Below are 17,906 nucleotides of genomic sequence, written 5' to 3' on the forward strand. Positions count from 1 at the left end.
ACTGCTCTTACTGGAGAGATCACCCACCCCGGTCATCTGCTCCCTGTATACACTGCTCTTACCGGAGAGATCACCCACTCCGGTCATCTGCTCCCTGTATACACTGCTCTTACCGGAGAGATCACCCACTCCGGTCATCTGCTCCCTGTATACACTGCTCTTACCGGAGAGATCACTCACCCCGGTCTTCTGCTCCCTGTATACACTGTTCTTACTGGAGAGATCACCCACCCCGGTCATCTGCTCCCTGTATACACTGCTCTTACCGGAGAGATCACCCACCCCGGTCATCTGCTCCCTGTATACACTGCTCTTACCGGAGAGATCACCCACCCCGGTCATCTGCTCCCTGCATACACTGCTCTTACCGGAGAGATCACCCACCCCGGTCATCTGCTCCCTGTATACACTGCTCTTACCAGAGAGATCACCCACCCCGGTCATCTGCTCCCTGTATACACTGCTCTTACTGGAGAGATCACCCACCCCGGTCATCTGCTCCCTGTATGCACTGCTCTTACTGGAGAGATCACCCACCCCGGTCATCTGCTCCCTGTATACACTGCTCTTACTGGAGAGGTCACCCACCCCGGTCATCTGCTCCCTGAATACACTGCTCTTACTGGAGAGATCACCCACCCCGGTCATCTGCTCCCTGTATACACTGCTCTTACTGGAGAGATCACCCACCCTGGTCATCTGCTCTATGTATACACTGCTCTTGCCGGAGAGATCACCCACCCTGGTCATCTGCTCTATGTATACACTGCTCTTACCGGAGAGATCACCCACCCCGGTCATCTGCTTCCTGTATACACTGCTCTTACCGGAGAGATCACCCACCCCGGTCATCTGCTTCCTGTATACACTGCTCTTACCGGAGAGATCACCCACCCCGGTCATCTGCTTCCTGTATACACTGCTCTTACCGGAGAGATCTCCCACCCCGGTCATCTGCTCCCTGTATACACTGCTCTTACCGAAGAGATCACCCACCCTGGTCATCTGCTCCCTGTATACACTGCTCTTACCGGAGAGATCACCCACCCCGGTCATCTGCTTCCTGTATACACTGCTCTTACCGGAGAGATCACCCACCCCGGTCATCTGCTCCCTGTATACACTGCTCTTACCGGAGAGATCACCCACCCCGGTCATCTGCTCCCTGTATGCACTGCTCTTACCGGAGAGATCACCCACCCCGGTCATCTGCTCACTGTATGCACTGCTCTTAATGGAGAGATCACCCACCCCGGTCATCTGCTCCCTGTATGCACTGCTCTTACAGGAGAGATCACCTACTCCGGTCTTCTGCTCCCTATATACACTGCTCTTACCGGAGAGATCACCCACCCTGGTCAACTGCTCCCTGTATACACTGCTCTTACTGGAGAGATCACCCACCCCGGTCATCTGCTCCCTGTATACACTGCTCTTACCGGAGAGATCACCCACTCCGGTCATCTGCTCCCTGTATACACTGCTCTTACCGGAGAGATCACCCACCCCGGTCATCTGCTCCCTGTATACACTGCTCTTACCGGAGAGATCACCCACCCCGGTCTTCTGCTCCCTGTATACACTGTTCTTACCGGAGAGATCACCCACCCCGGTCATCTGCTCCCTGTATACACTGCTCTTACCGGAGAGATCACCCACCCCGGTCATCTGCTCCCTGTATACACTGCTCTTACTGGAGAGATCACCCACCCCGGTCTTCTGCTCCCTGTATACACTGTTCTTACTGGAGAGATCACCCACCCCGGTCATCTGGTCCCTGTATACACTGCTCTTGCCGGAGAGATCACCCATCCCGGTCATCTGCTCCCTGTATACCCTTCTCTTACCGGAGAGATCACCCACCCCGGTCATCTGCCCCCTATATACACTGCTCTTACTGGAGAGATCACCCACCGCGGTTATCTACTCCCTGTATACACTGCTCTTACCGGAGAGATCACCCACCCCGGTCATCTGCTTCCTGTATACACTGCTCTTACTGGAGAGATCACCCACCCCGGTCATCTGCTCACTGTATACACTGCTCTTACTGGAGAGATCACCCACCCCGGTCATCAGCTCTATGTATACACTGCTCCTACTGGAGAGATCACCCACCCCGGTCATCAGCTCTATGTATACACTGTTCTTACTGGAGAGATCACCCACCCCGGTCATCTGCTCCCTGTATACACTGCTCTTACTGGAGAGATCACCCACCCTGGTCATCTGCTCTATGTATACACTGCTCTTGCCGGAGAGATCACCCATCCTGGTCATCTGCTCCCTGTATACACTGCTCTTACCGGAGAGATCACCCACCCCGGTCATCTGCTCCCTGTATACACTGCTCTTACTGGAGAGATCACCCACCCTGGTCATCTGCTCTATGTATACACTGCTCTTGCCGGAGAGATCACCCATCCCGGTCAGCTGCTCCCTGTATACACTGCTCTTACCGGAGAGATCACCCACCCCGGTCATCTGCTCCCTGTATACACTGCTCTTACCGGAGAGATCACCCATCCCGGTCATCTGCTCCCTGTATACACTGCTCTTGCCGGAGAGATCACCCATCCCGGTCAGCTGCTCCCTGTATACACTGCTCTTACCGGAGAGATCACCCACCCCGGTCATCTTCTCCCTGTATACACTGCTCTTACTGGAGAGATCACCCACCCCGGTCATCTGCTTCCTGTATACACTGTTCTTACTGGAGAGATCACCCACCCCGATCATCTGCTCCCTGTATACACTGCTCTTACTGGAGAGATCACCCACCCCGGTCTTCTGCTCTCTGTATACACTGCTCTTACTGGAGAGATCACCCACCTCTTTCATCTGCTCCCTGTATACACTCCTCTTACCGGAGAGATCACCCACCCCGGTCATCTGCTCCCTGTATACACTGCTCTTACCGGAGAGATCACCCACCCCGGTCATCTGCTCCCTGTATACACTGCTCTTACTGGAGAGATCACCCACTCCGGTCATCTGCTCCCTGTATACACTGCTCTTACTGGAGAGATCACCCACCCCGGTCACCTGCTCCCTGTATACACTGCTCTTACTGGAGAGATCACCCACCCCGGTCATCTGCTCCCTGTATACACTGCTCTTACCGGAGAGATCACCCACTCCGGTCATCTGCTCCCTGTATACACTGCTCTTACTGGAGAGATCACCCACCCCGGTCATCTGCTCCCTGTATACACTGCTCTTACCGGAGAGATCACCCACCCCGGTCATCTGCTCCCTGTATACACTGCTCTTACTGGAGAGATCACCCACCCCGGTCATCTGTTCCCTGTATACACTGCTCTTACCGGAGACATCACCCACCCCGGTCATCTGCACACTGTATACACTTCTCTTACCGGAGAGATCACCCACCCCGGTCATCTGCTCCCTGTATACACTGCTCTTACCGGAGAGATCACCCACCCCGGTCATCTGCTCCCTGTATACACTGCTCTTACCGGAGAGATCACCCACCCCGGTCATCTGCTCCCTGTATACACTGCTCTTACCGGAGAGATCACCCACCCCGGTCATCTGCTCCCTGTATACACTGCTCTTACCGGAGAGATCACCCACCCCGGTCATCTGCTCCCTGTATACACTGCTCTTACTGGAGAGATCACCCACCCCGGTCATCTGCTCCCTGTATACACTGCTCTTACTGGAGAGATCACCCACCCCGGTCATCTGCCCCCTGTATACACTGCTCTTAATGGAGAGATCACCCACCCCGGTCATCTGCTCCCTGTATACACTGCTCTTACTGGAGAGATCACCCACCCCGGTCATCTACTCCCTGTATACACTGCTCTTACCGGAGAGATCACCCACCCCGGTCATCTGCTTCCTGTATACACTGCTCTTACCGGAGAGATCATCCACCCCGGTCTTCTACTCCCTGTATATACTGCTCTTACTGGAGAGATCACCCACCCCGGTCATCTGCTCCCTGTATACACTGCTCTTACCGGAGAGATCACCCATCCCGGTCATCTGCTCCCTGTATACACTGCTCTTACCGGAGAGATCACCCATCCCGGTCATCTGCTCCCTGTATACACTGCTCTTACTGGAGAGATCACCCACCCCGGTCATCTACTCCCTGTATATACTGCTCTTACTGGAGAGATCACCCACCCCGGTCATCTACTCCCTGTATATACTGCTCTTACTGGAGAGATCACCCACCCCGATCATCTACTCCATGTATATACTGCTCTTACTGGAGAGATCATCCACCCCGATCATCTACTCCCTGTATACACTGCTCTTACTGGAGAGATCACCCACCCCGTTCATCTGCTCCCTGTATGCACTGCTCTTATCGGAGAGATCATCCACCCCGATCATCTACTCCCTGTATATACTGCTCTTACTGGAGAGATCACCCATTGACTCAGCGTCACTTGCACAGAAAGCATTTACTCAGATTGTACATAATATAAAACTGAGGATGGGGTCGGTTCATTGTGAGATAATCCCTTGCTATGTCCTGGCCAATCTTCCCACCCCAATTGTTTTGGGTCTACCCTGGTTGGTGAAACATAATCCGTTGGTGGATTGGCAAAACGGTGGTTTTGTTGGTAGTAGATCGGTTCAGTAAAATGGTTCACTTCGTCACATTGCCGGCACTTCCTAATGCCAAGACACTGGGGGTGCAGCTGTCCTTTTCCCCTTCTTCCACCCTCAGTCGAATGGTCAGACCGAGCGTGTCAATCAGAATTTGGAGACCTACCTCAGGTGTTTCATCTCCGAGAATCAGGAGGATTGGGCATCCTACTTACCGCTGGCAGAATTTGCCATTAATAATCATCGTCAAGAATCTACTGGCAGGTCACCGTTCTTCGGTGCATACGGTTATCACCCACAGTTTGGTACCTTCAGTGGGGGAGAAGCTTCAGGAGTTGCTGAGGAAGAACTGTTTGCTTCGTCGCTCTCCTCGGTATGGCGGGGGGTTCGGTTTGCTTCCTCGCTCTCCTCGGTGTGGCAGGGGGTTCGGTTTGCTTCCTCGCTCTCCTCGGTCTGGCAGGGGGTTCGGTTTGCTTCCTCGCTCTCCTCGGTGTGGCAGTGGGTTCGGTTTGCTTCTTCGCTCTCCTTGGTGTGGCGGGGGGTTCGGTTTGCTTCTTCGCTCTCCTCGGTCTGGCAGGGGGTTCAGTTTGCTTCTTCTCTCTCCTCTGTGTGGCGGGGGGTTCGGTTTGCTTCGTCGCTCTCCTCGGTGTGGCAGGGGGTTCGGTTTGCTTCTTCGCTCTCCTCGGTATGGCATGGGGTTCAGTTTGCTTCGTCGCTCTCCTCGGTATGGCATGGGGTTCAGTTTGCTTCTTCTCTCTCCTCTGTGTGGCGGGGGGTTCGGTTTGCTTCGTCGCTCTCCTCGGTGTGGCAGGGGGTTCGGTTTGCTTCGTCGCTCTCCTCGGTGTGGCAGGGGGTTCGGTTTGCTTCGTCGCTCTCCTCGGTGTGGCAGGGGGTTCGGTTTGCTTCTTCGCTCTCCTCGGTGTGGCAGGGGGTTCGGTTTACTTCGTCGCTCTCCTCGGTGTGGCAGGGGGTTCGGTTTGCTTCCTCGCTCTCCTCGGTCTGGCAGGGCGTTCGGTTTGCTTCCTCGCTCTCCTCGGTGTGGCAGGGGGTTCGGTTTGCTTCCTCGGTGTGGCAGGGGGTTCGGTTTGCTTCCTCGCTCTCCTCGGTGTGGCAGGGGGTTCGGTTTGCTTCCTCGCTCTCCTCGGTATGGCAGGGGGTTCGGTTTGCTTCATCGCTCTCCTCGGTGTGGCAGGGGGTTCGGTTTGCTTCTTCGCTCTACTCGGTGTGGCAGGGGTTCGGTTTGCTTCTTCGCTCTCCTCGGTATGGCATGGGGTTCAGTTTGCTTCGTCGCTCTCCTCGGTATGGCATGGGGTTCAGTTTGCTTCGTCGCTCTCCTCGGTGTGGCAGGGGGTTCGGTTTGCTTCGTCGCTCTCCTCGGTATGGCAGGGGGTTCGGTTTGCTTCGTCACTCTCCTCGGTATGGCATGGGGTTCGGTTTGCTTCGTCGCTCTCCTCGGTATGGCAGGGGGTTCAGTTTGCTTTGTCGCTCTCCTCGGTGTGGCGGGGGGTTCGGTTTGCTTCCTCGCTCTCCTCGGTATGGCATGGGGTTCAGTTTGCTTCGTCGCTCTCCTCGGTATGGCATGGGGTTCAGTTTGCTTCGTCGCTCTCCTCGGTATGGCATGGGGTTCAGTTTGCTTCTTCTCTCTCCTCTGTGTGGCGGGGGGTTCGGTTTGCTTCGTCGCTCTCCTCGGTGTGGCAGGGGGTTCGGTTTGCTTCGTCGCTCTCCTCGGTGTGGCAGGGGGTTCGGTTTGCTTCTTCGCTCTCCTCGGTGTGGCAGGGGGTTCGGTTTACTTCGTCGCTCTCCTCGGTGTGGCAGGGGGTTCGGTTTGCTTCCTCGCTCTCCTCGGTCTGGCAGGGGGTTCGGTTTGCTTCCTCGCTCTCCTCGGTGTGGCAGGGGGTTCGGTTTGCTTCCTCGGTGTGGCAGGGGGTTCGGTTTGCTTCCTCGCTCTCCTCGGTGTGGCAGGGGGTTCGGTTTGCTTCCTCGCTCTCCTCTGTATGGCGGGGGGTTCGGTTTGCTTCATCGCTCTCCTCGGTGTGGCAGGGGGTTCGGTTTGCTTCTTCGCTCTACTCGGTGTGGCAGGGGTTCGGTTTGCTTCTTCGCTCTCCTCGGTATGGCATGGGGTTCAGTTTGCTTCGTCGCTCTCCTCGGTATGGCATGGGGTTCAGTTTGCTTCTTCGCTCTCCTCGGTGTGGCAGGGGGTTCGGTTTGCTTCGTCGCTCTCCTCGGTATGGCAGGGGGTTCGGTTTGCTTCGTCGCTCTCCTCGGTATGGCATGGGGTTCGGTTTGCTTCGTCGCTCTCCTCGGTATGGCAGGGGGTTCGGTTTGCTTTGTCGCTCTCCTCGGTGTGGCGGGGGGTTCGGTTTGCTTCCTCGCTCTCCTCAGTGTGGCGGGGGGTTCGGTTTGCTTCTTCGCTCTCCTCGGTATGGCATGGGGTTCGGTTTGCTTCGTCGCTCTCCTCGGTGTGGCGGGGGGTTCGGTTTGCTTCTTCGCTCTCCTCGGTATGGCATGGGGTTCGGTTTGCTTCTTCGCTCTCCTCGGTGTGGCGGGGGGTTCGGTTTGCTTCTTCGCTCTCCTCGGTATGGCATGGGGTTCGGTTTGCTTCGTCGCTCTCCTCGGTGTGGCGGGGGGTTCGGTTTGCTTCCTCACTCTCCTCGGTATGGCATGGGGTTCGGTTTGCTTCCTCGCTCTCCTCGGTGTGGCGGGGGGTTCGGTTTGCTTCTTCGCTCTCCTCGGTATGGCATGGGGTTCGGTTTGCTTCTTCGCTCTCCTCGGTATGGCATGGGGTTCGGTTTGCTTCGTCGCTCTCCTCGGTGTGGCAGGGGGTTCAGTTTGCTTCGTCGCTCTCCTCGGTGTGGCGGGGGGTTCGGTTTGCTTCCTCGCTCTCCTCGGTGTGGCGGGGGGTTCGGTTTGCTTCTTCGCTCTCCTCGGTATGGCATGGGGTTCGGTTTGCTTCTTCGCTCTCCTCGGTATGGCATGGGGTTCGGTTTGCTTCGTCGCTCTCCTCGGTGTGGCAGGGGGTTCAGTTTGCTTCGTCGCTCTCCTCGGTGTGGCGGGGGGTTCGGTTTGCTTCCTCGCTCTCCTCGGTGTGGCAGGGGGTTCAGTTTGCTTCCTCGCTCTCCTCGGTGTGGCAGGGGGTTCGGTTTGCTTCGTCGCTCTCCTCAGTGTGGCGGGGGGTTCGGTTTGCTTCCTCGCTCTCCTCGGTGTGGCGGGGGGTTCGGTTTGCTTCCTCGCTCTCCTCGGTGTGGCAGGGGGTTCAGTTTGCTTCCTCGCTCTCCTCGGTGTGGCAGGGGGTTCAGTTTGCTTCGTCGCTCTCCTCGGTGTGGCGGGGGGTTCGGTTTGCTTCCTCGCTCTCCTCGGTGTGGCAGGGGGTTCGGTTTGCTTCGTCGCTCTCCTCGGTGTGGCGGGGGGTTCGGTTTGCTTCCTCGCTCTCCTCGGTGTGGCGGGGGGTTCGGTTTGCTTCTTCGCTCTCCTCGGTATGGCATGGGGTTCGGTTTGCTTCGTCGCTCTCCTCGGTGTGGCAGGGGGTTCGGTTTGCTTCGTCGCTCTCCTCGGTGTGGCAGGGGGTTCAGTTTGCTTCGTCGCTCTCCTCGGTGTGGCAGGGGGTTCGGTTTGCTTCGTCGCTCTCCTCGGTGTGGCAGGGGGGTTCTGAGTAATTTAAAGATCATGGGAGACAGGTATAAACGTATGGCTGACAGGAAACTCTCGTCAGGTCCGGAGCTGAATGTGAATGACTTTGTGTGGTTGTCTACCAAGAATATAACATTGAAAGTCCCTTATTGGAAGTTGGGACCTAGGTTTATTGGTCCCTATAAAATAACCGCCGTCAATAACCCAGCAGCGTTTCCTCTTGAGCTTCCTCAGGCCTTTAAGGTCCACAACATGTTCCACAGGTCCTTACTCAAGAAGTATGTGGAACCTCCTGAGCCCTCGCCTCTACCACCGCCCCTAGTACTGGTTGATGGTAATCTGTAGGTCCAGATTTCGAGGATTGTAGATTCTCGTCTCCAACGTCGTTCCCTACAATACTTGGTGCACTGGAAGGGTTATGGTCCGGAGGAGAGGATGTGGGTTTCAGCGTCAGAGGTGAACGCTCCCAGGCTGGTTCATTCATTCCACACATCTTATCCTGAGAAACCCGGTCCTGAGTGTCCAGAGGTCACTCGTAGAGGGGGGTGTACTGTCACAGGTGTGTCAGATGTAACAGACAGTCGCCCTGCAGTTGGTTGCAGAAGATCTCTTCATTTGGCATTATAGACACCTTCTTAGATCTGTCTCACTCTAGGACAGAGCGGCTACTTCCCTCCTGCTAATTGACACCAGGCCTGGGTGTTTAAATACTCTGTTTGCTACAGGGAGGTGCTGGTGATATTCACATGTTCCCTTGTGAAGGCTTGGAGCTATTGCAGTCTACTTACTTGATCTCTGGTGCTAAGAGGACTTGTGGTGGTATCTCTCTGAAATCGGATCAAGCTAAGTTACTTTCCCCCATGTTTGTCTCCCTTGTTGTGTATAGTTGTTAGTGGGGACTGACTAGTGCTCATCTCCCCCTTCCCTATCCAGATCCAAGCTCTAGGGAAATACAGGGTTTAGGTTCCTGTGCGGCGATTGGTGAGGAACCAATATAGGGAAGATAGGGGAGACAGGGTGTTATCAGATCAGCCTAGGAGGTCTCCACTCCCCCTTTCCCTCTTCCTTTCTTGTTTCTCTTAGTCTTTCCACACTTTAAGTGACAATGACTGTGTTTTACAAATATAAATCTGAACATTGTGCCGTGCATTTGTATTCAGTCCCTGAGTCAGTACTATGTAAGACCACCTTTCTTTGCAATCACTGCTGCAGTCTTTTGGGGTCTGTCTCTCCCACCTTCCTCTGCTGCAGTCTTTTGGGGTCTGTCTCTCCCACCTTTCTCTGCTGCAGTCTTTTGGGGTCTGTCTCTCCCACCTTTCTCTGCTGCAGTCTTTTGGGGTCTGTCTCTCCCACCTTTCTCTGCTGCAGTCTTTTGGGGTCTGTCTCTCCCAGCTTTCTCTGCTGCAGTCTTTTGGGGTCTGTCTCTCCCACCTTTCTCTGCTGCAGTCTTTTGGGGTCTGTCTCTCCCACCTTTCTCTGCTGCAGTCTTTTGGGGTCTGTCTCTCCCACCTTTCTCTGCTGCAGTCTTTTGGAGTCTGTCTCTCCCAGCTTTCTCTGCTGCAGTCTTTTGGGGTCTGTCTCTCCACCTTTCTCTGCTGCAGTCTTTTGGAGTCTGTCTCTCCCAGCTTTCTCTGCTGCAGTCTTTTGGGGTGTCTCTCCCAGCTTTCTCTGCTGCAGTCTTTTGGGGTCTGTCTCTCCCAGCTTTCTCTGCTGCAGTCTTTTGGGGTCTGTCTCTCCACCTTTCTCTGCTGCAGTCTTTTGGAGTCTGTCTCTCCCAGCTTTCTCTGCTGCAGTCTTTTGGGGTGTCTCTCCCAGCTTTCTCTGCTGCAGTCTTTTGGAGTCTGTCTCTCCCAGCTTTCTCTGCTGCAGTCTTTTGGGGTGTCTCTCCCAGCTTTCTCTGCTGCAGTCTTTTGGGGTCTGTCTCTCCCAGCTTTCTCTGCTGCAGTCTTTTGGGGTCTGTCTCTCCCAGCTTTCTCTGCTGCAGTCTTTTGGGGTCTGTCTCTCCCACCTTTCTCTGCTGCAGTCTTTTGGGGTGTCTCTCCCAGCTTTCTCTGCTGCAGTCTTTTGGGGTCTGTCTCTCCCAGCTTTCTCTGCTGCAGTCTTTTGGGGTCTCTCTCTCCCACCTTTCTCTGCTGCAGTCTTTTGGGGTCTGTCTCTCCCACCTTTCTCTGCTGCAGTCTTTTGGGGTCTGTCTCTCCCTCCTTTCTCTGCTGCATTCTTTTGGGGTCTGTCTCTCCCACCTTTCTCTGCTGCAGTCTTTTGGGGTCTGTCTCTCCCACCTTTCTCTGCTGCAGTCTTTTGGGGTCTGTCTCTCCCACCTTTCTCTGCTGCAGTCTTTTGGGGTCTGTCTCTCCCACCTTTCTCTGCTGCAGTCTTTTGGGGTGTCTCTCCCAGCTTTCTCTGCTGCAGTCTTTTGGGGTCTGTCTCTCCCACCTTTCTCTGCTGCAGTCTTTTGGGGTCTGTCTCTCCCAGCTTTCTCTGCTGCAGTCTTTTGGGGTCTGTCTCTCCCACCTTTCTCTGCTGCAGTCTTTTGGGGTCTGTCTCTCCCACCTTTCTCTGCTGCAGTCTTTTGGGGTCTGTCTCTCCCAGCTTTCTCTGCTGCAGTCTTTTGGGGTCTGTCTCTCCCAGCTTTCTCTGCTGCAGTCTTTTGGGGTCTGTCTCTCCCAGCTTTCTCTGCTGCAGTCTTTTGGGGTCTGTCTCTCCCACCTTTCTCTGCTGCAGTCTTTTGGGGTCTGTCTCTCCCACCTTTCTCTGCTGCAGTCTTTTGGGGTCTGTCTCTCCCACCTTTCTCTGCTGCAGTCTTTTGGGGTCTCTCTCTCCCACCTTTCTCTGCTGCAGTCTTTTGGGGTCTGTCTCTCCCACCTTTCTCTGCTGCAGTCTTTTGGGGTCTGTCTCTCCCTCCTTTCTCTGCTGCATTCTTTTGGGGTCTGTCTCTCCCACCTTTCTCTGCTGCAGTCTTTTGGGGTCTGTCTCTCCCACCTTCCTCTGCTGCAGTCTTTTGGGGTCTGTCTCTCCCACCTTTCTCTGCTGCAGTCTTTTGGGGTCTGTCTCTCCACCTTTCTCTGCTGCAGTCTTTTGGGGTCTGTCTCTCCCACCTCTGCAGTCTTTTGGGGTCTGTCTCTCCCACCTTTCTCTGCTGTAGTCTTTTGGGGTCTGTCTCTCCCACCTTTCTCTGCTGTCTTTTGGGGTCTGTCTCTCCACCTTTCTCTGCTGCAGTCTTTTGTGGTCTGTCTCTCCCACCTCTGCATTCTTTTGGGGTCTGTCTCTCCCACCTTTCTCTGCTGTAGTCTTTTGGGGTCTGTCTCTCCACCTTTCTCTGCAGTCTTTTGGGGTCTGTCTCTCCACCTTTCTCTGCTGCAGTCTTTTGGGGTCTGTCTCTCCACCTTTCTCTGCTGCAGTCTTTTGGGGTCTGTCTCTCCCACCTTTCTCTGCTGTAGTCTTTTGGGGTCTGTCTCTCCACCTTTCTCTGCAGTCTTTTGGGGTCTGTCTCTCCACCTTTCTCTGCTGCAGTCTTTTGGGGTCTGTCTCTCCCACCTTTCTCTGCTGTAGTCTTTTGGGGTCTGTCTCTCCACCTTTCTCTGCAGTCTTTTGGGGTCTGTCTCTCCACCTTTCTCTGCTGCAGTCTTTTGGGGTCTGTCTCTCCCACCTTTCTCTGCTGTAGTCTTTTGGAGTCTGTCTCTCCACCTTTCTCTGCAGTCTTTTGGGGTCTGTCTCTCCAGCTTTCTCTGCAGTCTTTTTGGGTCTGTCTCTCCACCTTTCTCTGCAGTCTTTTGGGGTCTGTCTCTCCAGCTTTGCCCCCTCGCTCTCGCTCAGTGATTGCATGGAGACGCCTGTGATCAGTGATTTTCACGTCGTCTTGTCACAGATTCTCTGGGATTCGGGTCTGGACTGTGACTGCACCGTTCACACACGGGGATGTGCTCTGATCTAAACCCTCCATTGTAGCTTTGGCAGGATGTTGAGGGTCCTTGTCCTGCTGGCCGGTTGAACCTACGCCCCAGTATCACAACTTTCAGGTTTTCCTCCAGGATTGTCCTGTATTTAGCTCTTTCCATCACCTCTGACCAGCTTCCCTGCCCCTGCTGAAGAAAAGCCTCCCTACAGCAGGATGCTGCCTCCACCATGTGTGACGGTGGGGAAGGTGTTTTACAGGGTGATTCATTTAGCATAAAACTTTCCCCTCTGGTCTCATCTGAGCAGAGCCCCTTCCTCCACATACTCGCTGTGTCCCCTACATTGGACTTCTTAAGGCTTACAAAAAATTGCCACTCTTTTATAAAGGCCAGACTTGTGGAGTACACAACTAATAGATTTCATGTGGACATTTTATATTTCTAGAATACTTAGAAAACCTCGTATCATTTCCTTTACACATCACAAATACTTGTTATTCTGTATCACAGAAAATCCCAATTGTGGTGTAAAGTGAAAAATGTGACATGTTAAATCAAGTTGTGTCCACTAATTATCATCACAGGGGTCTACAATCTTGTAATCAGTCGGTGGTCCTGTATATAGGGCTACAGATACTCACTGTGCTGTTGGGTGACATGGTGTGTACCACACTCAACATGGCCCAGAGGAAGCAAAGGAAAGCGTTGTCTCAGGAGATTAGAAAGGAAATTATAGACAAGCATGTTAAAGGTGAAGGTTATAAGACAATCTCCAAGCAGCTTGATGTTCCTGTGACTACCGTTGCACATATTATTCAGAAATGTAAGATCCCTGGGACTGTAGCCAACCTCCCTGGACGTGGCCGCAGGAGGAAAATTGATGACAAATCAAAAAGACGGATAATACGAATCGTAACAAAAGAGCCCAGGATAACTTCTAAAGAGATTAAAGGTGAACTTCAAGCTCAAGGAACATCAGTGTCAGATCGCACCATCCGTCATTGTTTGATCCAAAGTTGAGTTCATGGGAGACGACCAAGGAGAACACCATTGTTGAAAAAAAAAAAAAAAAAACATAAAAAAGCCAAACTATATGTTGACAAGCCACAAAGCTTCTGGGAGAATGTCCTATGGACAGATGAGACAAAAATGGAAGTTTTTGGCAAGGCACATCAGCTCTATGTTCACAGACGGAAAAATGAAGCATATCAAGAAAAGAACACTGTCCCTACTGTGAAACATGGTGGAGGCTCTGTTTTGTTCTGGGGCTGCTTTGCTGTATCTGGCACAGAGCGTCTGGAAAAGGCAACCTTCAACCACGAGACAACTGGAGCAGTTTGCTCATGAGGAGTCTCCAGAATACCTGTCGAGAGGCGCAGAAGTCTCTGACCTTCATGCGGTCAGCCCTCGCCGCGGCCGGCAGATACATGTAGTAATGAGGCGTGATACCACATCGCCCTCTGGGGGCGGAAGTGCAGAGTGCAGGCCTACAGTCCCCCCTGATTATTGCGGCCCCCTACACCCAGTACCATCCTGGCTCTCCCCGGTGCCGCCTTGTCAGCCTCCTGTCCTCTGTCTCCGGCAGGGATGGCGCTCCTCCGCACCGCTCCAGCAACAAGAAGCAGCTGCAGAGAGAGATGCATCGCAGCGTTAAGGTCAACGGCCAGGTGGCGCTCCCTCATTTCCCCGTGAGTACGGCTGCGGCCCGGGACTCCGATCTATAGCGAGGGGCCGCACAGACTTCTGGGTAGGGGGCCGCAGTAGTAAGACGTCTTATCACACGGGGCGCTCTAATGTCCGTGGTACTCTCGTGGCTGGCGCTCTGCCATATGTTCTCTCCATCGCCTGTCTCTTCTGTCATTACAGACCATTACTGTCTTGGTGTCTCTCTCTCGGCTTCCATGTCACCTCTGTCTCTAAATTCCTCTCTGCTGTGTCCATGACACTCACTGCTCTGTCTCTCTAGCAGTACAGTCTCTTCCTCCGTCTCTCCAGTCTTGTCTCTTCCTCCGTCTCTCCAGTCTTGTCTCTTCCTCCGTCTCTCCAGTCCTGTCTCTTCCTCCGTCTCTCCAGTCCTGTCTCTTCCTCCGTCTCTCCAGTCCTGTCTCTTCCTCCGTCTCTCCAGTCCTGTCTCTTCCTCCGTCTCTCCAGTCCTGTCTCTTCCTCCGTCTCTCCAGTCCTGTCTCTTCCTCCGTCTCTCCAGTCCTGTCTCTTCCTCCGTCTCTCCAGTCCTGTCTCTTCCTCCGTCTCTCCAGTCCTGTCTCTTCCTCCGTCTCTCCAGTCCTGCCTCTTCCTCCGTCTCTCCAGTCCTGCCTCTTCCTCCGTCTCTCCAGTCCTGCCTCTTCCTCCGTCTCTCCAGTCCTGCCTCTTCCTCCGTCTCTCCAGTCCTGTCTCTTCCTCCGTCTCTCCAGTCCTGTCTCTTCCTCCGTCTCTCCAGTCCTGTCTCTTCCTCCGTCTCTCCAGTCCTGTCTCTTCCTCCGTCTCTCCAGTCCTGTCTCTTCCTCCGTCCGTCTCTCCAGTCCTGTCTCTTCCTCCGTCCGTCTCTCCAGTCCTGTCTCTTCCTCCGTCCGTCTCTCCAGTCCTGTCTCTTCCTCCGTCCGTCTCTCCAGTCCTGTCTCTTCCTCCGTCCGTCTCTCCAGTCCTGTCTCTTCCTCCGTCCGTCTCTCCAGTCCTGTCTCTTCCTCCGTCCGTCTCTCCAGTCCTGTCTCTTCCTCCGTCCGTCTCTCCAGTCCTGTCTCTTCCTCCGTCCGTCTCTCCAGTCCTGTCTCTTCCTCCGTCCGTCTCTCCAGTCCTGTCTCTTCCTCCGTCCGTCTCTCCAGTCCTGTCTCTTCCTCCGTCCGTCTCTCCAGTCCTGTCTCTTCCTCCGTCCGTCTCTCCAGTCCTGTCTCTTCCTCCGTCCGTCTCTCCAGTCCTGTCTCTTCCTCCGTCCGTCTCTCCAGTCCTGTCTCTTCCTCCGTCCGTCTCTCCAGTCCTGTCTCTTCCTCCGTCCGTCTCTCCAGTCCTGTCTCTTCCTCCGTCCGTCTCTCCAGTCCTGTCTCTTCCTCCGTCCGTCTCTCCAGTCCTGTCTCTTCCTCCGTCCGTCTCTCCAGTCCTGTCTCTTCCTCCGTCCGTCTCTCCAGTCCTGTCTCTTCCTCCGTCCGTCTCTCCAGTCCTGTCTCTTCCTCCGTCCGTCTCTCCAGTCCTGTCTCTTCCTCCGTCCGTCTCTCCAGTCCTGTCTCTTCCTCCGTCCGTCTCTCCAGTCCTGTCTCTTCCTCCGTCCGTCTCTCCAGTCCTGTCTCTTCCTCCGTCCGTCTCTCCAGTCCTGTCTCTTCCTCCGTCCGTCTCTCCAGTCCTGTCTCTTCCTCCGTCCGTCTCTCCAGTCCTGTCTCTTCCTCCGTCCGTCTCTCCAGTCCTGTCTCTTCCTCCGTCCGTCTCTCCAGTCCTGTCTCTTCCTCCGTCCGTCTCTCCAGTCCTGTCTCTTCCTCCGTCCGTCTCTCCAGTCCTGTCTCTTCCTCCGTCCGTCTCTCCAGTCCTGTCTCTTCCTCCGTCCGTCTCTCCAGTCCTGTCTCTTCCTCCGTCCGTCTCTCCAGTCCTGTCTCTTCCTCCGTCCGTCTCTCCAGTCCTGTCTCTTCCTCCGTCCGTCTCTCCAGTCCTGTCTCTTCCTCCGTCCGTCTCTCCAGTCCTGTCTCTTCCTCCGTCCGTCTCTCCAGTCCTGTCTCTTCCTCCGTCCGTCTCTCCAGTCCTGTCTCTTCCTCCGTCCGTCTCTCCAGTCCTGTCTCTTCCTCCGTCCGTCTCTCCAGTCCTGTCTCTTCCTTCCGTCCGTCTCTCCAGTCCTGTCTCTTCCTTCCTCTGTCTCTCCAGTCCTGTCTCTTCCTCCGTCTCTCTCTCTCCCCTCCGTTCCTCTCTGTTTCTTTCTGGCTGTCTCTCGCTGTTTTTTGCCCGTCTTTCGCTGTTTCTTTCTCCGTCTGTCCCTCGCAGTCTCTTCCTCTTCTCGTCTCTCCCCGTCTCTCTCGCTGTTTTTCGCACATCTCTCGCTGTTTCTTTCTCTGACTGTCTCTCCCCATCTCTCGCCGTCTCTCTCACTGTTCTTCGCCCATCTCTCGCTGTTTCTTTCTCCGGCTGTCTCTCGCTATCTCTTCCTCTGCTTGTCTCTCCCAGTCTCTCTCGCTGTTTTTCGCACGTCTCTCGCTGTTTCTTTCTGCGGCTGTCTCTTGCTGTCTCTCCCCATCTCTTGCTGTCTCTCGTCGTCTCTTCCTCTTCTCGTCTCTCGCCGTCTCTCTCGCTGTTTTTTGCCCGTCTTTCGCTGTTTCTTTCTCCGTCTGTCCCTCGCAGTCTCTTCCTCTTCTCGTCTCTCCCCGTCTCTCTCGCTGTTTTTCGCACATCTCTCGCTGTTTCTTTCTCTGACTGTCTCTCCCCATCTCTCGCCGTCTCTCTCACTGTTCTTCGCCCATCTCTCGCTGTTTCTTTCTCCGGCTGTCTCTCGCTATCTCTTCCTCTGCTTGTCTCTCCCAGTCTCTCTCGCTGTTTTTCGCACGTCTCTCGCTGTTTCTTTCTGCGGCTGTCTCTTGCTGTCTCTCCCCATCTCTTGCTGTCTCTCGTCGTCTCTTCCTCTTCTCGTCTCTCGCTGTCTCTCGCCGTCTCTCTCGCTGTTTTTCGCCCGTCTTTCACTGTCTCTCGTAGTCTCTTCCTCTTCTCATCTCTCCCCATGTCTCTCCGTCTCTCTCTGTTTTTCGTCCGTCTCTCGCTGTTTCTTTCTCCAGCTGTCTCTCGCCGTCTCTCTCGCTGTTTTTCTCCCGTCTCTCACCGTTTCTTTCACCGGCTGTCTCTTGCTGTCTCTCGTAGTCTCTTCCTCTTCTCGTCTCTCGCCGTCTCTCTCGCTGTTTTTCTCCCGTCTCTCGCTGTTTCTTTCTCCGGCTGTCTCTCGCAGTCTCTTCCTCTGCTCGTCTCTCCCCGTCTCTCTCGCTGTTTTTCGCCTGTCTCCGGCTGTCTCTTGCTGTCTCTCCCCATCTCTTGCTGTCTCTCGCCGTCTCTCTCTGTTTTTCGCCCGTCTCTCACTGTTTCTTTCTCCGTCTGTCTCTAGCTGTCTCTCCCCATCTCTCTGTCTCTCGCAGTCTCTTCCTCTTCTAGTGTCTCACTGTCTCTCGCAGTCTCTCGCTGTTTCTTTCTCCGGCTGTCTCTTGCTGTCTCTCCCCATCTCTTGCTTTCTCTCGTAGTCTCTTCCTCTTCTCGTCTCTCGCTGTCTCTCTCGCTGTTTTTCGCCTGTCTCTCGCTCTCTCTCACAGTCTCTTCCTCTGCTCATCTCTCGCCATCTCTCTTGCTGTTTTTCGCCCGTCTCTTGCTGTTTCTTTCTCCGGCTGTCTCTTGCTGTCTGTCGCAGTCTCTTCCTCTTCTCGTCTCTCGCAGTCTCTCCCCTTCTCTCTCGCTGTTTCTTTCTCCGGCTGTCTCTCACCGTCTCTCGCCGTCCCCCCCACGGAGGTCTGATGTGTGACAGGCGTCTTTGAAGCTCGGCGTCTCTCTCGCTGTTTCTTTCTCCGGCTGTCTCTCGCCGTCTCTCGCTGTTTCTTTCTCCGGCTGTCTCTCGCCGTCTCTCGCCGTCCCCCCCCACGGAGGTCTGATGTGTGACAGGCGTCTTTGAAGCTCGGCGTCTGCTGATTGGCGGCAGCTGATTGGCGGCAGCAGTACAGAGGACTCGCGGGGTTCCACCGAGTGTAACCAGCTGCTGGAGCCGCGGGCGAGGGCTGGCGGGCTGCAGGATGCCGCTCCGTGACACCGCCGCTCCGGCTGATAAATATCGCGGCTGCGCCTCTCTCTACCGCT

At 54.8% G+C, this 17,906-nt stretch overlaps 1 protein-coding gene across 2 annotated transcripts in view; it reads left to right on the top strand.

Annotated features, from left to right (window-relative positions):
* Positions 1-17,906, top strand: part of AXIN2 (axin 2) — a 126,163-nt gene that overhangs the window by 64,744 nt on the left and 43,513 nt on the right. For both annotated transcript variants that reach the window (XM_073668633.1, XM_073668632.1), the window contains exon 4: positions 13,696-13,798. In XM_073668633.1, the coding sequence (XP_073524734.1) occupies positions 13,696-13,798 (103 nt within the window). The remainder of the gene's footprint in view (positions 1-13,695; positions 13,799-17,906) is intronic.

This window comes from Phyllobates terribilis, unplaced genomic scaffold, assembly GCF_046119375.1.
Source record: "Phyllobates terribilis strain yellow unplaced genomic scaffold, ASM4611937v1 Scaffold_827__1_contigs__length_625462, whole genome shotgun sequence".
Lineage (NCBI taxonomy): Eukaryota > Metazoa > Chordata > Amphibia > Anura > Dendrobatidae > Phyllobates > Phyllobates terribilis.